Genomic DNA, 27205 nt, shown 5'->3' with positions numbered 1-27205 from the left:
TTTCTTAAGTTTCTGGTAGTTCCTTCGTTCATTGTAATATGTAAATATTTAGATTAGGAGAGGACTTGGAACTGTGAGGGATGTATTGGGGAAATAAAAAACTCATTGAGACCAGTATAACTTAAAGTTTGATGAGTACATCATTTGAATAATAAATAATTACGTCAATCAATTGTATTTTCTATAGTTTTAGGGAATATGGAATTCCTGACTAAAATAATATTAAGAATATTTGTCTAGTTTCGGAATGAATACGAATTTTGATATTAACTGTTAATACTTATCTTATACCTACTGAAATTCAATACTCATTTCTTGGTAAGTATTTATGTTATGGTGAACTTAAATTTATACTGAGATTTGGGTAACAATTTGAGATCTTATTGTAAATTCGATTGACATTTTCATTGCAACTCCTTCAATGTGTATTTTTCAAATTGATATAAATCGTATATATTTTAATTATACCTTTATTTAAAAAGTTATTTCTGATAAAGATGCCGTAATGTTTTATTTATATTTGTAGAGGAATTTCTGAAATTTAGATTGCATACCTCAAAATGTCTAATGAAATCAGAAGTGGTATTTTCGAGCATATGAAAGAAGTTTTGAAAAACTATGAAGCTTTAAGAGGTAGTTCCATATGATGTATTATAATTGATTTTAATTTAATATTAAGTATTCTTAATGAATAAATCCTGTGCTTTTCTAATTTGTATTTTGATGTTTAACCCCAAAGGTTGCATTAGTTTTTCGATATTCTAGGGATAAAATATTTCAGCACTAAGTAATTTAAACAAAACAAAGAGATCTTTTCGTGCTTGTATCCATTTGCGCCTTAGACAAAAGGTTTTTTTACTTTCAAAAACTTAAAAACATTATTTTTTTTTTCCATCTGGATGAGCTACAAGTTTTCCCCCACAAGTTTTTCTATTTTGAGTTCGTCCATCTCTATGTTATTTATTTTCTCTCGAAAACTTGGCGATTATTTTGGCATTGATGATAATATGGAGGTCTCCTTTAAAAGAAAAGTTGCTACAATAATCTAAACTATACAAATGCAAAATTAAGCTGCTAAAAATCATAATTATTTTAAATTACATTTATAATTTTGTAGAATGTTTATAACTGAAGTTGATTTGAAACTATAAAGAACTGTTATAGTGTTTGAAACACTAATAAAATTAAATTAGTTTTTAACTAGATAAATAAAATAAGTTAATAAAAATATGCAATTTTTTTAAAATTAGGTAACAGTATTAAATGTGTAAATTAATAAAAGTGTGGAACACGAACTTATATTTCATAAAAGAAGTTTGTTATTACATAAATGCTGGTATTGATTTCATTATACTATTTCAAGTTTGGATTTTTTTATGGGTAAAATGAATGTAAACTGCAGTCAAATGACTTAAAAAATTTGTGAGAAGTTTCCCATTCTGTATTGTATTTTTTTTGAATAACATAATAATAAGCTCTTTTATTGTATTCTAAAGCAATCAAGTCTAACTCTGAACTTAGCTTGATTGAACATCTGTAGAGTTAACGGCAATGTAACTTTGAAATTCATTTTAAATCTATTTTGAATTGGTTGAGGTAACAGAAGTATAATTTTGAAAACTTTAAAAATGCTTAATTTAAGACAGGGATATTTCTGACTACATATTGTGGCGTAACTACCGCTATGAAAATTAAACATCAATTCACTGGTATGTAAGTCATGCTAACTTGATTCAATCACGAGGTACCTTTTGATAGATGAAGGTTGGCATGGTCTGTAACTCCGTCCCCACATTGGTGACCCGGACGTGATTTGAACACACAGTAACGCCCACTTCGATCTGGTAATGCCTACTTCGATGGATGATCCACATTGAACAGTTCACTTGCTACTTGTGACTGTGATCTTATCCATCTCCTCACGCTGTTGCTACTCAGTTTCACCTCGATTAACCACAACGTCTGCTTGCATACACTCAACTGCTAATGACAACACAGGAGCGACTGTGACTGTGAAGTTAATACACCTCTCACATTCAGCACTCAAAAACTGGGTGACCTTAAAACCAGCTCTCCCGGTCTTTCAAAAGTACAGCAACTAGTGGTATCCGTTCATCGAATTCTATCCCTGATAATATTCTGGTGGGGGAGTATTGTGACGTAACTACCGCTATGAAAATTAAACTGGTTTATAAGACATCACTGGTTTATAAGACATGCTAACTTGATTCAATCACGAGATACCTTTTGATAGATGATGGTTGGCATGGTCTGTAACTCCGCCCCCACAATATACTGTCTTTGTATAATTGCTTACATCTAATTTTTGTATTTACATTTGACAAATTATATTTTTTATAACTTAAAACAATTTTTAAATTGTAAATGTGCAAGTTGAAATTTGTTTCAGGTATTCCAGTAAATAAGGATGAAAAGGTGTTTTGGGATGCTGTCATAATTTCAGCTTGTGACAGTGAACAAGAAAATGGCTACAATCTTCAAATTATTGAAAAGCGGGAAAGAGGAGAAGTTCCCTTAATGGTTCCTTTTCACGTCTTCTTTGATCCTCCCGGATATAAAATTGGTGAGGTTCAGTTTTTAAACAAATAGGGAAAAGGAATAGGCTTAATACTTGAATGAATCTGAGCAGTGATATCACATACTATAAATGATACGTATGAAGCACTATAAAACTAAATATGCTAGTTTGTTACTTTGTAAAAATTCTTTAACTCACAGGAGCTTTACAATGCTGTGGAAACATTGCTATGTTAATTCCATCGAAACCACTTTTCAATAAAAAAAAATTGATCATGCTCATACAAAAGATGCTAATAGTTTTGACAGATAAAATTTCCAAAACTTTTGTAGCAAGTGGAAAGGCTGTTTCCATTAATATAGCCAAGTATTTGTATTATTATGCACCTTGAGTAATTTTGTTCTAAAATTACTGAAATCCACAGTCACTGCAGTATTAAATTTTCATTGCGTTATGAATTTTTTAAAAAAAATGAGTATACTAGTTGTATATTTTTTGTTTTATAATCATATTTATTTTAAAAATCAGTATTCTACCAAAAAATTTAACATACCAAGAATTAGTTAGCATTTTTCATTAATAATTTTATCGGAAAATGGCATGGAAAAAATTATTAAAATTGAAAATTTGTTAAATTTACCTAAAATTTGTTTTTCAATAACATTTGAATAATGTTAAATGAGGTAAAATGTCTATGTTAATTAAGATGTGTCTTTGTCTATTGAAAAATGTCAAAGTTTTTTTTTTGAAAAATTATAAAATCCTTAAATATTATAAAGAATTTTGGCTAGATTACTTACACAGTTTTTTTAATAGCTAAGACTCTTGAGATTTTTTTTTAACATATGAAGAAGTAATTAATGAAAGAATAAGACAATTAAAAAAAATATTTCCTTGTATAACAAGACTCACTAAATGGGTCTACTTTTTGTTGCGAGTTATCGTTATTAATTTGCATAAAAACCACAGTTTATTGATCAAAAAGGAAAGTAATTTTATTTCTTTTTCTGAAATTATATGTTATTTTAAAACATTTTTATGTGGTCATGAATTTGATTAAATATAGTATAGTATTTTTAAATTTGAACTGTGCTTAAGTTTTAAACTTTTAAATTCCTTAAAATTGAATTTTTGCATTTTTTTGGTGCTATTTGATTTTTATGTTCTTCATAATTTTTTTGTTAGTGTTATGTTAACTTACACAGCACACTTTTCTATTAGTTTATATTTTTTATATTTTTGTGAGGGAGCAAAATAATAGTACAGTACAGAACCCGTTATCCGGAAATCAGAAAACCGGAAAACCAAGAAACCGGAACGAAATTCAATAAATTTTCTCGCCATTTTCAAAAAAAAAGTTTTTTTTTTCCTCATAAGATTTTAGGATTTTTCTTTCTATTTCGATTCTATTTTCTATTCTTTCTATTTTCTTTCTACTTCTATTTGGAAATAATCATTAGTGTATTAATTCATCGTTTTAAGATTATTTCCAAATTTTTTTTTTAGTTTATTTTAACAATAAAAAAAAACGGCTTTTTGTAGCGATTCAGAAAACCGGAAAAATCAGTTATCCGGAATAGCGATGGTCCCGATCGTTCCGGATAATCGGTTCCCTACTGAATAAGACATTTTATTTATTTATTTAGTACTTTCTAAAATGCAATATCTTAAAATTTGTACTAAAGCATTTAAAAAAACTGTAATTCATCATCAATCAAAAAAAAAAAAAAAAGATTTATTAGGCATTAAGCCTTAGTACCTTTTTGTAAGGGTTTCTTTCTAGAAGTACTGCATGAATAATTATCTTTGAATTATTTAATGCGTAATACCAAATAGTTCAAACATAATATATTGTTATATGATAGAGAATAATTTTTATATAACAGAAGATAATGTATGGTTTTAGGCTGTGGAGGCTCAACAATGTATATATTGAGCAAAATTTCAAAAATCTATGGAAAGGAAATGTCTAGCATGCGATTCCTAGTCATACCAGCTGGAGGATATAGTCAACGTCTACCAAATCTGACTGTATTAGGAAAGCTTTTCAGTCCTCTTCCATTTGGAAATCAGCGCTATCAAATGTTGGATCTGATCTTAGCAACATATTTACCATTTCTGAAGCGCATGCCACCTGGTGTTTTTTTAGCAAGCTCTGATGCCATAATCAGCTACAACATCCATGATGATGGTAACAAGCATTGAGTATTAAGTTTTTTTTTATACTTGTATATGAAATAAATTTTATATTAATATCATCAACCAAATATGGTTAAAAAATGTCATAGTGGTTTAGGCACTGAATTTATATTGCATAGGAGCGAGACTCTGTTCCTGAGTTGCCACTAGGGCAGATTGAAATTCACTCAGCATAATGTTGATGGACACCAGCTTGTTTAGGAAGTAAAGGCAGTTTGTCATGTCACTCTTCATATTGTTGGCCTTGAAATTTGAGGTTTTGAATTTTATGGCCCACTTGTGGAACTATAGTGTGGCTTTCAGAAGAAATTCTTCAGACACCCATCTCGCCTCGTGGTGGGTACTATGATTACGAGGAAAAGACATTTTGAATAGGGGTGTGGGGTGAATAGTTTTGTCTTAATCTTGACATAGGTTGTCGTCAGTAAACCAATTTTCATCTTTTTTCCTCCATTTCACCCCCATTTGAAATGTGCTCTCGCTTGTTACCATAGTAGCAGACAGCCCCAGACTTTTAGTCTGGAAGAGTATTCCTCAAAGCTGCACTATAGTTGTGGTTTGGGTGTTTTATTTTTTTCAATATTAGCATTAGTATTTATTTGTGAGAATGGCAGTGAATGTTGCATATTATTTCAAAAAGTTTAATGCCATTTTTCTTTACAATGTAATTGTAATTTTTTTTTCCTTCTGAAATAATTGTCATTGTAATTCCACAAAGTGCACCAAAATAGCTTATATTTGTGATGTTGAACTCTCTCATTCTTCAAGAATTTTTCAGGAAAGACTCTAGATTTCTTCTGGAAAGACTCTTAGAAATTTTATCTTATTTAATGTATTTTTGAATTACACTTTTGTTTTTATTTCTGCTACTTGTTTCTTATACTCCATTTTTAAAGGACCCCATACAAATCTTATGGTAATTAATTCTGTCAAATTGACTGAAATTTTAATATATTTTAGTTCTAATCATTCTGATTGAAAGTTCTCATTGACAGGAAAACCGAAAATTGATAATTTCCGAGATACTTAGCCTCAAACAAAAATAGTAATTCTCAATTCTCTAATACCGTCATGATATTAGCATTAACCAATGTGCACCACATGGAGGTTGTCAGATCAGACTTTGCACATTATAACTCTTATAAGGGCAGATCGTTTTAACAAAAAGTATGTATACTGGGATGTGTACAAATATATATAGTTACATATAAATATAAGTCATCAAGTATTTGAATAGTACTTACATTTTGTTGGGGAGGTTGCTGTTTCTTAGTTACATTCTATTTACTTAGTAGACGGATATTTGGTGTTATTTCTATACTCTGCTTATCTAATGCTGTATGCAAGCATGCTTCAAACATCTTTCATGTAGTGATCGTTGCCCATAATTTTTTATGTTTGAGGCTTGATATCTTAGAAACGATCCATTTTTGGCCTTTGTGCCAATATGAACTTTTGCTCAGAATATTTTGAATTACAACATATTAAATTTTTAACCTGACAGAAAATTAATTTTCATAAGATTTGAGAGAGGTCCTTTCTGTTAGAACAAGAAAAATTTTACTGTTGTAATGTTACTTGAAAGGAATCTGTTCTTTTTCATAGCTATTAAATTTTTAAAATTATGTCTGGAGATGTAAAACAAAAGTTTCTCTTGAATTCTTTTGTTTTTTACTTAAGAGCAAAAGGTTGAAAACAAGATTTAAACAGATTTCAAATAATTAAAATTAAGTTTATCATCAATAAATTTAGGATAATTCTAAGACAAAATGTTATACACAATGTAAAACTCAGCATCATCAATGACAAAAAAACTATTAAAATAAAAAGTTTTCAAGTGTTTAAAACTGTCATCACAGTAGAACCTCGATTATCCGACAAACATGGGTTCAGGAATATGTCGGAAAATTGAAATTATGGGATAATCAGTGATGACTGTTATGAATCTCTCATACATGTTAATTGCAATCAGCTGTTTACACTATTTTACTTTGAAATGAAGTACATTCTAATTGGCTATTTTTAGTAACTGATTGATCATTTGATAAATTTTCAGTCTGCTGGTAGGTAAAGTGATGCCATATTAAACACCTCAATTTTCTTTTTCTGGAAGTCCAATTTTGGAATCCTAGTCACAGCAGTAATTGAATTAACCTGAATTAGAAGTAGAGTTGAATGACTCTAAGTCCAAAAATGAATTAGTAATTGCATAATTTAAGTTGTAATAAGGATGAAATGTATGTTGGGACACATTTAAAGTTTGTGAAAAAAAGGTGTTGGATAACTAAAGAATTTGATAATCAGGCATCAGATAATCAGGGTTCTTTTGTATATATATATTAAAAGTGTAAAAATTAATGTTAAATTTGTTGTTAATGAAATATTAAACTACTCTTCAGAAAATAATAAGTTATTATTTTTTTAAATTTGTGCGATTATTTATATTTTTATTCTTTATTAGTTTTAATTAAGTTTTTAGTCAGTTATTCATATCTTCATGTTTGAAAGAAATTAAATTGTTATTTTTTTTAAACGAAGAAGGATTTATCAATACTTTATAAATTGCTCAAAATAAACAACTAAAAGTAAATATTATATATTTTATTTTTATTGCTAAAAATTTGAGTATCAAATTTAATTAATTTTTTCTAATATAGTTATTTTTTAAAATAATTCATGCAAAAAAAAGAATTTTTTTACAAGATTTCTTTCTTAATTATTTTTTTATGTGGTTTTAGATGAATGGACATTCGAAAATGGCGGATTTACCGCTCTCGCTCACCCTTCACCAATTTTAATTGGAACTTCTCATGGTGTTTATGCGATACCTGAAAATCAAGATTTCAGTAAAGGTTCTACCATTATGAGCAATTGCTTACGTGTTCTGCAGAAGCCTACAATTGAAGAAATGCGAGAAAAGGGTGCTGTTGTTAAAAATATTTCTATACCAGGTATTTGTCATAAATTCTATCAAATAATATTTAAAAATGATAAAATTTGTTTTTGTTAGTCATTAAAGGAATTTAAATTTTATTGATATCTAATTCAAACGATAATGATTTGCTGTGAAACCTTATCCTAGGAACACTTCTTTAGGATGGCCACCTCACAATACGGACAATTTTCCAAATCCCTGTTTTCTATGAATAAACCTTAATGTGTGTAGGCGCTCTCTTGACTGGACACAAACAGTAATTTTTTATTGACAAAACTATAGAGTAAGGAGGGAGTTTGGTCAGAGATAGAGATAAGGATGTTTGTAACAAAACAATAGAGTGTAAGGATTTTTATGGTTGGGGAGAGGAGAAAAAAGGAAATTGTAAAAATAATTTTTTGTTGTTGTATAATTATGATCCCAAGTTAGTTGTGAAAAAAAAGGACTGAAATTTGTGATAGGTGCAAAAAATATTTACAGGAACTCAAATTATATTTATCTATTCATAATAATATATTTTTAATAATTAGAGTTTTGGTATTAAATATTGTCTAAGTAATTATCGTTTATGTTTCATCATTCATCACTTAAAACTAGTTTGTACTTTGAAAATGTTCTTCAGCTTTTGCGCTATTTGTTTGCACTGACAGACATCAAACAGGCACTTTGGGATAGTATTCTGTTTTATATTTCCAAAACTGGATCAGTTTCCCTCTCTCAATATCTAGTTTATTGACCGTTTCCTTTGAAAGCATTAAATTTGTCGATTTGTTTGTCCTCAAATATTGAAATACTCTTAAAAATGTCATTTTGTTATTCATCTATTCTCTTAAATCTTTTATAAATTATTGATGATCAATTTTTGGGGCTGCAGAAAAATACTTATTGCTATTAAATGTAAGTATTAAATTGAAAAGTCAACAACAACAGAAATCCTGAAATTTTAAATTATTTTAATAGAAGCATTAAAAAATTAGCTGATTCTATAAAAAATTGATAAATTACAAAAACTCTGGTTGCAGACCATATGGAATGAATTCGCAGCTCTTTCTTCTTAAATCCAAATTTATCTACACCCCCAACATATTCAGATAGAGATTATTATTGTATTAAGTTAGCTTAATCTAACACACACAAATTAAAATTTACAAATATAATTTGGTTACAAAATTATACATAAAAACTTCACGTTTAAATTTAAGTTGAATTTTATACAATACTAAAATTTAGAATAAATTTCTATACAGTTAAGCCTGTAATCAAGTAAAAAAAAAATTTTTTTTTTCTTTGCAGTGTTTTCTCAATTTAGCTTTTTAATTTTCAGTAGAAACAAGCTCAGAGATGTTAGGTGTACCAGCAATTTCACTACTTTTTTGTTGTTTTGTATTTGAAAAAAAAAAAAAAACTTAGATGAAAAATAATATGCAGATGCTGTGATTATCTGCAGCACCCTCTGCCATGCTGAAGAATTTTGCTATCAGACTTAATGATTCATTGCATTGTTGTGAGTTCTTTATTGCTTGATTGTAATGTGCATTGCAACAAATAACTTTTTTCAAGAACCTAATTGGTCCCGATAGAATACAGAAAGATATTGCCACAATTTGTGTAACATGTATCATAATTCAGGAAAGGTATTTCAGATTATAAATTGAATTCAGATCTTTTTATTAGTAACTCATTTATAGAATTGCCAATAATAGTTTTGGAGGATATTGAAAAACTGAGACACTTTTGTCTGTCCTAAAATGATAAAATTGGAATTATAAATATTGCATGTAATTAAAAGGCATCACAAAGATCTAGAGTTTTGTGGCTATTTAAAACAAATTTTTATTAGATATTTTTGAATGGTTGGATCAAGGTTAAATGTAGTATGAGAGTTTTGTAAATACCTTTTTATTATTATGTAAGTTGTCTTTTATTTTGAATCATGAAAACTTTATTAAATTTAAATAAATCTTTGTTGTTTATTATTTCTAATTATGTATTTATTATGTATTTATTAACTATTATGTATTTATTAACTATCATATTAATTTTAAATAGCTTATCGCATTAAACTTTCAATTAGTATGTCCTGTTAAGCTAAGCAGAATTGGTTTCGAGAGTGTAGGTTTTACTATATTAATATAATTCTATTTTATTAAGTATTAGTGGCTATTTAGCTTCCATAATGTTGTTGAAATACATTTAACCTTTATAATTTTCCAAATAAAGCCATATAAAGTTTATTTTTTTTACACTAATTTAAATTGACATGCTCATAAAAATTATAAAAATTAAATTAATTTCAAAAATGTCTGTCAATAGAAATAGTACAGATAGTTTGTAATCAATAATTTGAGGAAATTGTAGGTGAAAAATCTGTTAGTTAATGTGAAATTAATTTTAAATAAAAAATATTCCATAAAACTTTAAAAAATAGCATCTCTAAAAAACGCTTTTTAGATTTTATAATTGTTAAACACAATTTTAAGGTTCAGCAAATAAACTTTATATAGATATATTTATTTATTTGAAATAGTGTCAACATGTATTATAAGATTTTAATCAGTTATATAAAATTGTATTGAAAATTTTTGGTATATCTGAGTTGGGCACTGACTTTGAAAGAATTTTTATTTATTTTATGTAACAAAACTCTTGGAATGTTTTAAATATTTATTTAAAGAAAAAAATACGTTTTAATTAGGCAACACTAAAATGCAATTTTAAATTTTGATGGAAATACTTTTTATTTTATTTTATTGAAACTTAAAATTATAAATATCTACTTAAAAAAAGTTTTTTGGCTAAAGTATGTGTCGTAATTTTGTACTTTTTTTTTTTTTACAGAGTTAGCATTATTGGGAAAAATTAACCCTATGTCACATAGTACTTTTAACGATTTTTTTTTTAATATTTTTTTTTTTACATAGCTTGAATAATAATCTTTTTGTTGAAATTTTTTTTCTACTTTGCTAATTTCCAAACTTTTTTCTTCCAGGGTTAGACAATGAAGAAATAATCTTTAGTGATAGTGCATTCTTTTTTGATCATTCTGTTTCTAAAATATTATTGGATATTTATAAAAAACACAAGCCAATAAAATGTGAGCTTAGTTCTTATGGAGATTTCTTACAGCCACTTGGATTAGCAGCTAGTCCATCTTACATAATGGACAAAGGACCAAGTGGGGAGCTAACTTCTCTGCAAACTGTATTGTATATGAATCTCTTTGGTACCAACCTTTCAATATTTGTTTTAAAACATTCTAATTTTCACCATTTAGGAACAATGAAGGAATATCTTCAAACTTTGTGCGATGAAACTAGATTTTCAGAAGCCTTTTCACTTTCAAAATTTTCTCTTTGTGCTCCATCAATAGAAAACATCAAACCAATTTATATACATGGGACTATAATTAATTCAATGATTCATCCATTATCTGTTATTCCGAAGTCCACACTTTTGGAATATTGTGATATTCAGATATCAATAGAGGCAGGGCAGAACTCTATTATCAGTAATATTCATCTGCCTGGATATTCCATTCAGAAGTTACCTTTACCTATACCTGATAATACTTTAATACATACAATTCCTCTTAAGAAAGGTTTTGTTACTGTTGCTTTTCATATTCATGAAGATATTAAAAAGACATACCAAAAAACGAATTGTTGCAAAATGAGATATTTTGGAAAAGAGCTTAGGAGGTTTGTGAAGTATGACAACGCATTGTTCAGTAGTGACTGTGATAGTGTTTCGTTATGGGAAACTAAACTGTTTCCTGTATGTGAAACTCCTGGTAGTTCCTTTAAATATACTCTTGAACTGGTATTGAGTATTATATTAACTGACCAAATGTGTTCTGATTTTTCTATGACCAGACAAGGCGTAGAATGGGTTTCTATGAAAGATATTTTAGCGTGTAAAGACACTGAAAAAATGATAGTTTATCAGGAAAATCTGTGTGAAAAAACTTCAAGTATTTTGAAATAAAGCTAAAACGTTACTAAGTCATAGGTGAATTATATTAATGTTAAGAGATTATAAAATATTTATTTTTTGTATATGTTTTTAATATTGTACCTTGAATTGTAAATCACTAATTTCTTAAGCTTGCATTTAAAGATGTGGATAAAATATATAGCACCAATTCATAATCGATTCCTGATAGTTGCGGTGTGTGATCAATCAGCTAACAACAATTTTCAAATAAATTAATACTTTTTTTTATCAAATGAATTTGATTGAAGTAACACACAAAGTACTGCTCAAAGCAAACATAAAAAAATCCAATTAATTTAAAGAATAAAATAAAAGAAGCTACTAATCTCAGGGGAAGAGGAAAAAGTAATTTTTTCACGCTTAATTTCCAAAGCTCAAACTGATGTTATGCTGAAAAGATTTTTCACTGACTAGTTGGATAATGCACCTTTCTTTTGCTAATAATAAATAAAGCTTAATGCTAACTTCTTTGTAAATGGGGTATTAAGCTCATCAAAAGAGTTGTTCAAAAGTCAAGAGTATTTAAAGGAAAGAAAATCTAGGTGAGAAGAATAAATATAAATAGAGCTAAATTTTAGCGTTTGAGGAGAACCTTAGCAGACAAGCTTTGTTTCCTTTTCAATTGTAAACGTTTTCATTAAAAAAAAACCTCTATGTTGTTGCTTGTTTTATATTATCTTTTTTATTAAATCCAATTAATTTACTTTTAGAATTTAAGGCTAATTTTTTTTGTACTATTTTTATTTTTATATCTGCACTATACTTCACATTAAATGGAAAAAAATCAACTTGTGTTTATTCATGATAGAAAAAGTTCAAATTTGAATTATTATCTGCTCACATTTGTTTATTTTTTTAAAATTATGTATACTTTATCAAGCTAAGTATTCTTTAGTCAATTAAAAATCATTCATTCTATAAAAAAACGTTGTATGAAATTGGTGTTATTTGCTATCCTCTATGTTTTATTTGTTACTTTTTTTAATTGAATAACGTTTGTTCTGATGTTTGTTTGCATTAAAGATATATTATCTGGGAAAATCTATTTTCCAAACTTGTAGGAAGTCCTGACAATGTAGGACTTTCCATACATGCACAGATTTGTATATTTTTTTTCTACGAAGAATTGTAATTAAATAATTTATGGAGCTTATTTTGCAGCCTTTCATTTTTAATTGTTTTTTTCTTGTGCATTTTAATTTTTAAAATTTGTACTATGCAGGGGTGATTGTACTCCGGAAAAATCCGGATTTCCTGATTTTTCCCAAATTGCACTCCTGAAGATTCCGGAAATCTTTGGTCCCGAAGTTTCAAGAAATCATCGATCACATTTATGTATAAAAATTCTTGTATATTTTATTTAAAAATATTAGAAAGGCCATGGCACAGAATAGATTGACAAAATGGCAAAAACTTTTTGGGACGGCCTTGGCCTGTCATAGGCTGTAGTGCCCAAGGAGAAGAACTAGAATTTATACTTGGTATCTTTCATTTGTAAATATTTTTTCTGGTAGAATAATAAATGTGATTAGAGATAAAAGTAAACTTATACATAATTATTCATTTAAGTTATGCTGTATATAATTTATTTAGAATTCAATGTTTTGAAAATATTAATGATTTAAATTTATAAAGACATTATGCGTCTTTAATGATTTTACTCAAGAAATTTTCCGGATTTTTGAGTTGGACTCACAATCAGCCCTGACTATGAAGAAAAAAGATTGCACTCTAGATTTTATGAAATTTTTTAAAATCTAGCTCAAACATATCTTTTTCTAACTAAATATTTTTCTAACTAAATATTTCTAAATTAAGTTTTTTTTCTCTGTTAAAGTAATAGATTATTAATTTTCCTACAGCTCTTTTTTCCATTAATGTCAATTTTTTTTAAAAAAAAGTCCTTTTTATCTTTTTGAAGCTTGAACACTGCTACTTTTTTTTGTATTAAAACTAATATATCAAAATTCAAAGGATGAAATGCACTGACTGTATAATGCAGTCAGCCGATGAATGTACATCTAAAGAATTTTTATGACTTGGCCATATGGAATCTACCAAGGGCCCATATCCAGATGGTCTGATTTATTAGATAAGAGTTTCTTCATTCTGAACTGTACAAATAGGAGAACCATTGCTGGTAATAGGTCAAGATGGAAGAGAATCCTTGAGGAGGCCAGGGCCTACCTTGGGCTGCTGCTCCAATGATGATGATGATAAAGCAATTATTATTTTTAAGAATAGTTACAGCTTTTACTTAAAAACGTGTTCTTAATATCTCCAGGATTAACATTAAAAGTGCTTTTATGATTATGATATAAAAAAATATTTTTAAAAACCACGTTTTTGTAGTGGAGAATAATATTTAAAAAACAAAAATTTGAAAAACGAAAAGCGTGGGGCGCATAAAATACATAACAGTTACAGTATGTGTGCTCATGAGAATATGTGTATGTATGTCTGTAATTGTATCTGAATGTGGATGTGTGTGTGGTGCATGTGTATGAGTAAGAAAATGTGTATATGCGTATATATACTGTTATGTATTTCATGCGCCCCACGTTTTCCGTTTTTCAAATTTTTGTTTTTTAATTATTATTCTCTACTACAAAAACGTAGTTTTTAAAAATATTTTTATTTTTTTTGTACTCACTTCCAAAATCTCAATTTTTTCACTCACTGTACACAAAACTTTTCAACAGACATGTGACATTAATTTGAAATAATCGAATCGACAACAAAAGACAATAGCGAAAATATTAATTTTTCTTTAATTTTATTTTACTTTGTATGTCTTTTTTCTCTTCATTTTCATGCATTGTCATCCAATTCTGAACTATGTGCCAAATTTGACGTCTGTAGCTAGTCGGGAAGTTAGTTTAAAATCGATTGCAAAATTCCACCCAAACAGACATACACGAAGGCAAGTTGATATAAATGTGGTAAAATGATTTTGATGTAACAAATATTGGAAAAAAATGAGGAAGACTTATATCATGAGGAAGATTTATATCATAGACAAAATCATCTTAAATAAATAGATTTCGCCATGAGAATTTGCAAGATTAGATTTCAAAATGCACTTTTTATTGTTAAAATATTAACCGCTTTGCTTATTCCTCGAAGAAAAAAAATGATTTTATAAATTGAGCAAAAGTTACTACTAAAGTTCAAAGTGTATGGCACCTTTTCAAAGATTGCCACTCTTAGAAAATATATTTGTCTAAAAGAATAAATTTGCCACAATGAAAATAACTAAAATTTGTTTTAAATATATAATAAGTTATGTTAAAATCTTACCCACTCATCTCGAATAAAACATTTTACTACAATCTGTGGAATTTTTTTTTACTCAAATGCAAAGTATATGCCATTATTTTGAAGATTGATACTCTTAAGAAAAAATCTGTAACTTAATAAAGGTTTGATGGGGAAAATTTGCAAAAGTTTTTATAAGTCCTTTATTTATAATGTTGGAAGTTTAATCTCTTATTCCTCTTTATTATCGACATTCTATTGCCATTTATGAAATAAGTTTGAACTCGATATATACGACACCATGTTGTTGTTTTTAATGGCACTTGGACAAGCCAAACTCGCCAGTTACTGGCCTTGTGCTAATTCAGTCAGAAAGGTGTGTCTTTTGTTTGACAAGAGAACACCGCTAGGGGAGAAAGCAGGTATTAGCTGAGAATCGAACAAATAGATGATAGCACGACTCATTCTTGAGGCTACTTCCTCAATTTAGACATAGATCTGAAGGGGAAGGGAATTTTCTCCATGTTTAACTCATTTGTCCCTTGATTTTGAACTCAACTCATAAGACAAGGGTACTCTTGAATAAGGATATTTTACGACAGCACTTTAGTCGGTGCCAGTCGGGAGCAGGATTCGTATCAACCAACTACCGCTGGGATTCGAACCTGTAATACCTCATTGAGAAGCGAACGCTCTAACGCCTGAGCTATCATATTGTGTTAAAAGACTTAATATCATTATGTTTTAGTATACGCGTTATACATATTCTTACTTTCGCGATTCTGACATAGAAAAAGGCTAAATAAAAAAAATTATTTGGAAACTAATATAAAAGTCTGATTTGAATGTCTTAAAAATTTAAGAAGTTTCAAGCAATTTTCTAGGTAGTTTTCGTATCTTTTGAAAGGAAGCTCAAAATGATAAGGGGCTTTTCTTAAATTTCATTTTGTACTATTAAACAAGATTTATTAAAAGTGACACCGGCATTGTTGGGGATGTACCATCATAAAAGAATCTTTTCTTTTACCTGTGTTCTTCCTTTATACAATCATATTTCCCTGTACAAATGATTATTATAAGGAATTCTCATTTTTATTTAATTTTGTCTTTTGATACAAAATAATATTTGTAGAAAACTCCTTACCATTTTGAGTTCTTTTTAAGAAGTACAAGAACTACATGGAAAATTGCTTGAAACTTTTAAAATTTTTAAGATATTCAAATCGGATTTTTTTCCATTAGTTGCCAAATACAATTCACTACAAAATAATGAAAAAAATTTAAATTTTTTCCGCCCATCCGCAGTATAAAATAATTTCTTTAATTACTTATATATTGCACAGTTTTCCAGAATTTTTTTTTCAAATTTTAAAGCAAAAATTTTGTAAAATTTTTTAATTTCTCCAAAAAGTTTTATAAAAATGTTGCAAAAATGTCAATGTTAGTTTAAAAATGTTAGTTTTTATAAAAATGTCCATATTTCCATAAATATTTAAGCTAGGCTTGCGAAATTTTGTGCAATCATTGCATATTCTAACCAAATTCTTTTTTTGTCATAGGGCGTTCAAAAACACTATTTTCCGTTTGTAATTTATTGTGTGTATATATATATACATATATACATACATCCTCAGTAACAATTATTTAGTCTTCCAAATCTGATCTATGAAGATTGCAACTCGGTTAAATAGATCGAGGTATTTCCATGAAATTATATATTAACTCCGATTTTAATGAAATTTGGTGGAATAAACACTCATTATAAACTAAGCAATTTTACTAATTTTGAGATTTTTAATTTAAAAATTGTCCAAATTTTAAACCTTTGAAAAAAATTTTTTCATAAAAAACGACGAACTAGCATACATATAAGTGGCTGTAACTTTTTTTCTAATTGTATCAGAAAAAAATTTCAAAAACCATTGCCAAGCTAAAAAATAGAGCTTTGATTTGATGCCATATATGACCTTCTCAGGCTAGATCAAACTTTAAAAGTGACCTGATTTGACCTTTGACCTGAAATATCTCAAAACATGTGGTCTCAAAAAATTACGAAAAGAAAATTTTTTTTTACTGCAATATTCTTCTATACATTTACATATTTATAGCCGGGAGTCTCAACAGGAAACATATAAAGAATTAATAAAAGTGGTATGTTGTACAACTTTTTTTTCACCTAAGACATTAAAAAAAGTGAGTAAAAAACCTAAAACAATCTATGGAAAAGTCAGTAAAAAACCTATAATTCTTAAACTATTATATAAAAATATGTAAAATGGCAGGAAGGGATATTTTTTACAGCCCAGTCATATAACTTTCGCTGTGTCATGATTTGATCATTATACTAGAACGTGCAGCTTGTCTTTGAAAGTACTTGCAACACCATCACATGGACTTTTTCCATGGGCCGTAGGAAAGAAATGCCACTCAGCTGTGAGGCCAAAGTCTATATCATGATAGCACAAATTTATAAAGTTATTTCGATTTTTGTACTGTGAAACTGCTCCATCTGAGAAGCAATAAATATGTTTTATTTTGTTGTTAAAATGTGAGGTTATAAACTGCAACAATTGGGTCTGAAAAAAGTGAACGCTGACAGTATCATGCTTGAGACATTCCGAAATAGCAACAAAGGAAACATGATCCAATTTAAGTGTTTCTGAATTCATATACTAGTAAATGACAAAAGGGCGAATAGTACACTGGGAATTATTCCAATGGTATTCTTGGACTGCATCCTGCAATACAAAATAATATTTTCCAGCAAAATCACAGATCACTATGCAGTCATTATCATCAAGGATGCTTTCAGATTAGATAAAAGGCATGACAAGGCAAAGGTTGATTTGTAATGAAAGAATGTGGTAGAATCATTCTCAGTTTTGCTTCAAATGTTTCAAGAAAATCTTCTACATTGTTGTTACATGTCATAAGCGTTGTGCTGTCAGTTGTAGCTCACAGTTTATAGATAATCTCGTCTGTTCCGTTCAAGGGAAACACATTGTTTATTTGCTCTAGTATGTATGTAATTCCAGGGCAATAATCACAATTGAAAAAAAGCATTCCGGATTGGAGGATTGCAAACCATTCTTGATAAACAATCTTTGTATGTTTTAAATGGTATTTCTTCATATCGAGTTAATTGCTGTAATTTGCAGAGAACTAGCATAAGTTTTACATTTTCAGGAATCAAACAGACGCAATGGGTTTCCCTCGCACCAGCCAGCACAAAATTTTTCGGACGCAAATCACAGAACTTGGAGAATCCAACTCCTACATTGGAATTTTTATCTCTAAACCCTTGGAAAATTTCTTTAAGATTTCCTAAAACCAGACGGTTTTGTTTCTGTATTTTCACTCATTGTGACAAAATCTTTTCTTCCAGACAAACAACGACTCACTTCATCACTGTTGTAATATGCAATGATACTATCAATTGTGCTGTCACTAAGAGTTTTTTCAGGTCTAGGATTTGGACTTGTTAAAATACCCTGGTCTGCAACTAGTAGTTTAGATTTTCGTGCTATATGACATGTTGCATTAAATTCTTCCTGAATTTCATGAATACTCCAGGTTTTAGGCAATATTGTTAGCAATTGGAGCTTGAGTCTGTTTCTTGAAATTTTTCTTTCAGCTGTGAAATCACAATAGATTCATCAGACATTGTTGCAGAATTCCCACGTTTTCGATTGCTATAATTGTCTTTTAAAACTTCGCCGATTTTCTTAATTTTTTTTCATTATATTGTCCAAAACCTAATCTTTTTGTTTTTAGAGGAGATTCACCTAAAAGGCGTAATGTATTGTTCAAACTTCCCAATTCTTCTTCTTTATCATTCCATATTTCCCTCTGAACATCCTCTTCTGAATCACTTTCGCTGAACAGCCTATGGTTTTCCTCTGTTTCATTTATAACTGAGAAATTTGGCAATTTTGAGAGAGTTATTCGGCAAGAAGAACATAATTTTGGTTGCAGAGATAAATTTTGGTATTTTTTAATAATCCAAGGTGGTACTTTTCTCAAATTCTTTTTGGCATAGGTGTAATCATTTTTACCCAGAGGATTAACACAAAAAATTTGACTTTCGACATCCATTTTCGAAATGAAACTTTTCATTACAGAAAGTGGTTAAATTATCGTAAACAGCCATATTAACCTCAAGCTAGCAAAATCGTAATCTAAATGACATAAATCTAAAAGAGTCTTTCGAAAATCCTTATTGGTTATAAAAAAATAAATGAATAAAAAATATGCGTGCAAAAACAGAGAAAAGGAAACACATAGAACTGAAGTATCAGGATGCTTGCATTTTAAATTCAAACATCTGCTTTAGCACTCACAGCAGATAATTTTGTATAATCAAAGCATAATTAAAATTCCCGTTTTCAAGATTCATGTTTTCCTTTTTTACTCTCTACGAAATATAATTTTATTTCATTGCTCTTAATTTTTTTCCATTCAGAATTGCTTACAATATTTGCTTTTATTGAATAAAGAAACTTCATTGTTATTTTTAAAACATCTATAAATTTGTTATTAAGCTAGAAAATGTTAATGACTCACAGTAACTTAGGACAACAATATCTTATATTTTGAAAGAAAACTAAAAAAACGGAAGAACTCGGAACTTTATTTTTATTTTAATTTGAAAAGTTCTGAAAATGTTTTGAGAAATTCATAAAAACATAAAAATGAGAAGGTTGAAAAAAATGAGGATGTTTTCATATTTGGTTTATTTAAAAGATTTATTATTTGTATATTGATTAGAAACTGGGGTGGTGATATTAAATTAGTCTTTAGTAATAGCAAATTGTATGTAAAATCTGTTGATTTGTCGCAAAATATGTGTACTATATTATTAAATATTAAACTCAAATTATTTCTGTCAAGAAAAGAAAGAATTATTTGCTGTGTGCATCGTAAAGCATAGCATTTTTAATTATACAGTATTTCACTTGTGTTAATTTCTTACACCCTTCCTGTTGAGACTCCAGGCTACAAATTTGTCAAAGTGAAGAAGAATGCTGCAGTAAAAAATATTTTTTTTCGTAATGACCACATGTGAGACCACATGTTTTGAGATATTTCAGGTCAAAGGTCAAACCAGGCCATTTCTAAAGTTTGACATCGCCTGAGAAGGTCATATAAGGTACCAAATAAAAGCTCTATTTTTTAGCCTTGCAATGATTTTAAATTTTTTTTCTGACACAATTAGAAAAAAAGTTACAGCCATTTATATGTATGTAAGTTTGTCGTTTTTTATGAAAATTTTATTTTTTCAAATGTCCATAATTTGGACATTTAAAAATTAATGAGTGTTTATTCCATCAAATTTCATTAAAATTGGAGGGGGTCGTGATTGATCTGATGTGGAATGACTCAATTCTCCTAGATTTTCGATTTACTTTTTTGTTAAAAGTGTTATGTCTTATGATCCTTTTCCACAAAAAATAAGGACTTTTTCATTAAAAAAAATCATATGTAACATTCTTAGTAAAGTTAGCTTGCATTTTTTATTTAAAAATGATTGCAACTCTGATTAAGTCTGAAGTTATTTAAGTTCAGTCTAAAGTTATTTGAGTACATTAATTTTTTTTAAATTTCTAAATTATTCTAATATATATTTATATATTTTCTATTCATATATTTCATTCTATTTATATTTTCAATTTATCTATTTTAAAAGACCTAAAACCCTCTATATTTTTTTCGTAAAGAAATTCGTATTCTACAGCAAGATACTTAAAATATTAACTTAATATGAATAGTCTCACAAAATTCGATTCTGATAATTAAATCAAAAGTTATGTAACATGTTTATGCTTTTTCCCCAACAAAATTCATTTATTTCATCCAGCATTTTGTTTTTTTCACAGAAATAGACAAAAATTTCTTAACCGTAATATATAGTCTCAATAGACTTAATTCACAATTCTTAGATTGGCGCTTTCGTCAAGGAATCCTTCTATCATCTTGGCGACATTTCCCGAATCACTTTACTCGATATTCTTAATGGTAACCCGTCTCTCTTATCCTTGGTTCAGAAAGTGTGATGGTGAGAGAAAGTATTTGCGTGAGAGAGGATTTGAAGAACAAATAAATGGACCAAACAACTCGTTAGTAGATTGATATGATGACGTTGACACCATGAATAGATTTAGTTGTCGAGTTTGGCGATTAAATTGTCAGTTAATAAAGACTAAGAGGTTTGAGTTCATCTTCATGGCTAATTTAATGAACGAGAATTAGAAATTAGGTGAGATACATAAATTTCTAAACTTAATTAGGCCTTAATTAATAGCTAAATACTTATTGTATTCTAAAAAGTTTGCTTTTGAACTTTAAAACTAATACTTATTTATCTTTAAATAATTTAAATTCTGAGGAACTGTTTTAATAGATGTGCATTTAAAGCTATAATTTAAATGTTTATAAAATTTCCCCCTGAAACAGTTTTCTTAATATTTACTTCAAAACTTCAATTTTGATTTTCTAGTAATGGAATATTTTTTTCAAAATATATAAGAAGAGATAAAAGACATTTTTCGCATTAAATTGTTTGCACTATGACCATAAAAAAAAAGAGGTGAATTACTTCTTGGTTTGAAAAAGTTCAGAGGAAAAATTAATATTTTCTGATATATCTGATACCGGCAAAGTAGGAAACGCGACAGTCCATAGAATGCCTAGGCATTGTATATAATGCCAGAAATTTTTAGGCAAGTATGAAATATGAGAATTATTATATATTTTTCTAGGCATTGTACATAATACTTCCGCATGAACAGAATAAAGGATAATTATTCTATTAATGAAAAAAGGTTCTGATAGGGCTATTATATAAATTACGTGCATTCCACAAAGATATTTTATGTTAGTTTGTAAAAAATAATGTGAATTACATTGAAAAAATTATTCAAAATATGTACAAAAAAAGAAAAGTTGTACAAAAAAAAATTTATGTCTTTCTTATTAAGGGAAACAAAACTTTCATATAAAAGAAATTAAAATTAGCATTGTAACTTGAATGTTATTTTGAATTCAAGCCCACAGAATTTTTTCACTGCTTTATCTATTTATTAATTTTCTTTTTGCCTCAGTGGAACTCCCATACAGTATTTAATGAATGAAAACAAAACAGTTCTAGAAGCAAAAATATCTGGCATACATGGCTAATACACGTATAAAAGATTTTGAAGTTTTTCTCTCTGATTTTTAACTACCTTTAAAGCTGCTATAATTTTATTTTTATAAAATTATTGTATTGTTAGCCAAACTGATATTTAGAAGGAAAAAAAGATATAAAACTTTTATATTTTTTTGTTACTTACAACGGAGAAGAAACTTTAAAACTACAGCCGATGTACACCTATCAAGTCAAAACAGAATTATAGTGAAATAAAACATTATTTTTATATATATATATATATATATATNGAAATTTTTTTTATCGAACTAATTTTTAAATGCAAGCAAATTTTCACAAATATTTTGTGATTATTTCATTAAAGCAAAATAATCAGGTTAAAAAAGAAAACAAAAGAATGCAAAATTGTTTTCACAACTAAGATTTTCCTTTAGTGAAACTAACAAAACATTCCGTAGCATTGTTTCTTCTTAAAAAAAGAATGGATTATTTGAAGGGAAATTTTTATAGGATTACCTTTATTGTAATAATATTTCAAGTTTATGTTGATCACTCAAATTTGTTAGAGTTGTTTTCCGAGAACAAAAATGATCAGATGAAAGGAAATCTGTAAAATTGTTCTCACGGCAGTATTACTTTCTTCACAGAGAAGCCAATTACACGTTCTGTGCCATTGTATTAGCTTTCATTAAAAAAGAGGAAAAAAAAGAGATTGTAAGTAAAAAATTTGTCGAATCATTTTCATTGTACTATTATATATATATATATTGTTTACTGGTTTACTGTTTGTTCACTAGCCTACTTCAGTAATCAAAAAAATCTGGGAAGTAGTAATTTTTTAGTTTTTCTCGTATTGATGAGCCTTTATCGAACAGTTAGGAATAAGTATTAAAAGGCCCATTTTCTTACAATACCTTAAATGATTATTTTTACATCATTTCCTCTGGTCCCTTATTGATGAAATCTATATTCTCTAATTTTTCTATATCTATATTCTCTAATATGTTCCATAATTTCTTAATTAATAAATAAATAAAAATTTTACTATAACATTTTAAAATTGTTTTTTCTTGAAAAATGCATAAAAATCCATTTTTCTTAAATTTGCAATTGCGTATAATCCCGTTATATTTTCCTCCCATTGAAACTTGAACATAGGCGTTTTGAGAGCTTACTGAAAGGACGTGTTTAAGTGGTATTTTAGTCAATTTATGAAAGTAACAATAAAAATATATGCACTGCACAAACTTAGGTTGCATAGCTGCCGTCACTTTTGTTGTTCAGATAAGTTAAATTCGTTTTTAAGTACAAAACTTAGGTTGCATAGTTACCGTCACTTTTGTTGTTCAGATAAGTTAAATTCATTTTTAAGTACAAAACTTAGGTTGCATAGTTGCCATCACTTTTGTTGTTCAGATAAGTTAAATTCGTTTTAAAGTACAAAACTTACTTGCATAGTTGCCGTCACTTTTGTAGTTTAGATAAGTTAAATTCGTTTTTAAGTACAAAATTGTAGTTATCATGCAAAACATTTTATAAAATCTAGAAAATAACAATTGTTTGAGGAAATTTGATGCGATTATATTACTAAAAGTGTGTTTGTCTTTTAAACGAAATAATTTTGCAATTAAGCCATGAATTGATTCTAATGCGCATGAAAATATATGTTGCCAGTAAAAATAAAACAGATAAAAAATGAATAGATTATTAAATAAATAAAGCTATAACAATGAAAAAGTAAATAAAAAAGTGTGACTACATGCACTTTTAAAAATTTAGTTTACTTCAACATAAAAAATGGCAGCAACTATACGCCAGCATTTTTTACTATGTTGAACCAACAGAAACCACTATAAATAGTATTTTTTTTCTTATTAAAACATTTCTACTATTAAAACATTACTATTAAAACATACTATTAAAACATACTATTAAAACATTTTCTTTTAAAATGTTATGTTTGAGTAATAAAGGAACGATAAAAGTGATACTTCACGAGGAAAAACTTTATTTTGTCGTGGAAAGGGAAGTGTTACGGGCATTTATCAACAGGTGCCATCAGTTACTAAAGAGATAAATGTTACGTAATTAGTAGAAATTCAATGGAATTGTTGAAATAGAATAGAACAGTAGAAATTCCATAGAATTGTAGAATAAAGGCGACATTATCATACAGAGGAAAAATTTTGTCTCATTATTTTCACTGTACTAATGCTTTTATTGTGAGAAATTTACGTAAATTAGTTTAGTTTAGTTAAATGTTCCGAAATAAATGTGATCGAAGATACGATGGAAGACTTGATGGGCGAGATTCAATAGATGAAAATATCTAGAGTTGTTTTGATAGTTGTGATTATTTCATTAAAGCTAATCAGGTAATCACTAAGAATGTAAAATTGTTTTCACAGCTGTAAGATTTTTCCCGCAGTGAAACTAACGAAATGTTCCTTCACATTGTCTACAATAAAAGAAATGGTTTGTTTGAATGAAAATTTTTATAGGATCCCTTTTATTATGTCAATATTTTAAATTTAAGAAAATTACTCAAATTTCTTTCCCGAGAACAAAATGATCAGATAAAATGAAATCTGTAAACTTGTTTTAACAGCTGTATGGTTTTCCCTACAGTAAAGCGAATAACACGCACTCTTACCAGGGCTACTCTTACGCAGTATAGACATGCATTTAAAAAAAAAAAAAAAAAAAAAAAAAAAAAAAAANAAAAAAAAAAAAAAAAAAAAAAAAGCGATTGTTTGTAAGTAAACATTTAGTAGGAATATTTTTATTTTCATCGTACTAACACTTGAAATGTAAGGAAATTTTTTATTAAATCTAAATAATCAGGCCAAATAATCAAATTGATTATCTCATTAAGGCTAAATAATCAGGTTAAAAAAAAAACAAAATAATATAAAATTGCTTTCACAACTGCAAGATGTTTCTCGCAGTGAAACTAACAAAAAGTACCGTCACATTGTTTATTATTAAAAAAATGGATTGTTTGACGGGAAACTTCTTCGATTGTAATAATATTTTAAATTTAAGTGAACCACTTAAATTTGTTATAGTTGTTTTCCGTGAGCAAAATGATCCGATAGAAGAAAATCTGTAAAATTGCTTTCACGGCAGTATGACTTTCTTCACAGTGAAGCGAATTACACGCTCTGTGACACTGTATTAGAACTATTAGAAAAGGAAAAAAAACAAAAAAAAAAAAAAAAAAAAAAAAAAAAAAAAACAAACAGATCGTTTATAAGTAAAAAATGTAATAGGAATATTTTCAATGTATTATTGCTTCAAATACATGGAAATTTATTAAAGTTTGTTCTGATTGTTTCATTAAAAGGTCATCAGCTAAAAAAAAAAAAAGATATGTGAAATTGTTATGAAAGATTTTCGGTACTGTGAAACTAACAAAACGTTCAGTCACATTATCAACAATTAAGATAAATAATAAATTGTTTGAAGGGAAACTTTGCTGCACTAATATTTTAAATTTTAAAAAATCACTCAAATTTGTTATAAATAATTACCCGAGAGCAAAATAACGAGATAAAAGGAAATCTTTAAAATTGCTTTTACAGCTGAATGACCTTCCCTGCAGTGAAGCAAATAACACGCTTTGTGACACTGTTTTCCAATAAAGTGGAAAAATAATATGAGTATTTGATATGAATAATTAAGGGAAAACTTTATAGAAATTTTTTTTATCGAACTAATTTTTAAATGCAAGCAAATTTTCACAAATATTTTGTGATTATTTCATTAAAGCAAAATAATCAGGTTAAAAAAGAAAACAAAAGAATGCAAAATTGTTTTCACAACTAAGATTTTCCTTTAGTGAAACTAACAAAACATTCCGTAGCATTGTTTCTTCTTAAAAAAAGAATGGATTATTTGAAGGGAAATTTTTATAGGATTACCTTTATTGTAATAATATTTCAAGTTTATGTTGATCACTCAAATTTGTTAGAGTTGTTTTCCGAGAACAAAAATGATCAGATGAAAGGAAATCTGTAAAATTGTTCTCACGGCAGTATTACTTTCTTCACAGAGAAGCCAATTACACGTTCTGTGCCATTGTATTAGCTTTCATTAAAAAAGAGGAAAAAAAAGAGATTGTAAGTAAAAAATTTGTCGAATCATTTTCATTGTACTATTGCTTTAAATGCAAAGAAATTTATGCAAGTTTGTTGTGATTGTTTCATTAAAGCTAATCCTAAAAATAAAAAAAAAGAATGTAAATTGTTACGAAAGATTTTTGCCGTTGTGAAATTAACAATACCTTCTTTACAATTAAGAAAAATGATGGATTGTTTGAAGGGAAATATTTTATAAGATTACTTTTAGTGTATTGATATTTTAAATTTAAAAAAAGAAATATATATAATTGTTCACTTGAGGGCGAAATGATGAGATAAAATGAAATCTGTAAAATTGCTTTCACGGCTGTATGACTTTCCACGCAGTGAAGCGAATAACGAGCTCTGTGACATTGTTTTCCGTTAAAGGGAAAAAATAATATTGTTTTGGGGGGAAATCTTTATAGAAAATTCTTTATCGAATTTGTTTTTAAATGCGAGGAAATTTACACAAATTTGTTATGATATTTTTATTAAAGTAAAATAATCGGATAAAAGAAAAGAAATTAGAATTTTTTTTCCACAGCTGTAAGATTTTTTCTTCAGTGAAACGTGAATAACGCATTGTTTTGCCTTCTTTCAAAGCAAAATGATCATATAAAGGAAAAGAAAAAGTCCGTAATCCAACAGTAAGGCTTTTCCACAACTAACAAAACATACAACTTAATAAACATTACGTTGCATTGTCTCACACAAAAACAATAAATAAGTAAATAAATAAATAAGTAAATAAATAAATAAGTAAATAAATAAGTAAGTAAATAAACAAGTAAATAAATAAAATAAAAAAATATGAAAAAAAAAAAATAAAAAAATTATTGTTTTGAAGGAAAATTTTGTGAGACTATTCATATTAAGTTAATATTTTAAGTAGAACTAAATTTAGATGACTTTTTTAAAATTTTTTCTACGTATTTTTTAATCTTCATAAAAACAACATAGAATTGCTTTTATTGCCTCAATATTTTATCAGCAGGGAAATTTGTTAATTG

At 27.9% G+C, this 27205-nt stretch overlaps 2 protein-coding genes across 3 annotated transcripts in view; both read left to right on the top strand.

Moving 5' to 3' along the window:
* Positions 1 to 29: 29 nt before the first annotated feature.
* LOC107447390 (fucose-1-phosphate guanylyltransferase) lies at positions 30 to 12819 on the top strand. 2 transcript variants are annotated; one of them, XM_016062298.3, is made up of 6 exons: positions 30 to 318; positions 527 to 633; positions 2411 to 2584; positions 4446 to 4730; positions 7477 to 7689; positions 10663 to 12819. In XM_016062298.3, the coding sequence occupies exons 2-6, from the start codon at positions 561 to 563 to the stop codon at positions 11655 to 11657; spliced, it is 1740 nt and encodes a 579-aa protein (XP_015917784.1). In that variant the 5' UTR covers positions 30 to 318; positions 527 to 560; the 3' UTR covers positions 11658 to 12819. The 2 variants fall into 2 exon arrangements, with proteins under 2 accessions (XP_015917784.1, XP_042896513.1); XM_043040579.2 differs by lacking the exon at positions 527 to 633 and having other exon boundaries at positions 51 to 318.
* Positions 12820 to 20947: 8128 nt separating this feature from the next.
* LOC107447363 (transmembrane channel-like protein 2) overlaps positions 20948 to 27205 on the top strand; it is a 72084-nt gene continuing 65826 nt past the window's right edge. The window contains exon 1 of the mRNA XM_016062251.3: positions 20948 to 21180. The gene's annotated coding sequence lies outside the window, so the exon portion shown is untranslated. The remainder of the gene's footprint in view (positions 21181 to 27205) is intronic.

This window comes from Parasteatoda tepidariorum, chromosome 8 (assembly GCF_043381705.1).
Source record: "Parasteatoda tepidariorum isolate YZ-2023 chromosome 8, CAS_Ptep_4.0, whole genome shotgun sequence".
In the NCBI taxonomy this organism is placed as follows: Eukaryota; Metazoa; Arthropoda; class Arachnida; order Araneae; family Theridiidae; genus Parasteatoda; species Parasteatoda tepidariorum.
Note: the sequence above shows the minus strand (reverse complement) of the source record. Positions and strands in the feature narration are given on the sequence as shown.

Coding starts and splice junctions, on each gene's coding strand:
- LOC107447390 (XM_016062298.3), top strand. CDS start 561: ATGTCTAATGAAATCAGAAGTGGTATTTTCGAGCATATGAAAGAAGTT. Junction 2,585..4,445: donor TCCTCCCGGATATAAAATTG/GTGAGGTTCAGT, acceptor GTATGGTTTTAG/GCTGTGGAGGCTCAACAATG. Junction 4,731..7,476: donor CTACAACATCCATGATGATG/GTAACAAGCATT, acceptor ATGTGGTTTTAG/ATGAATGGACATTCGAAAAT.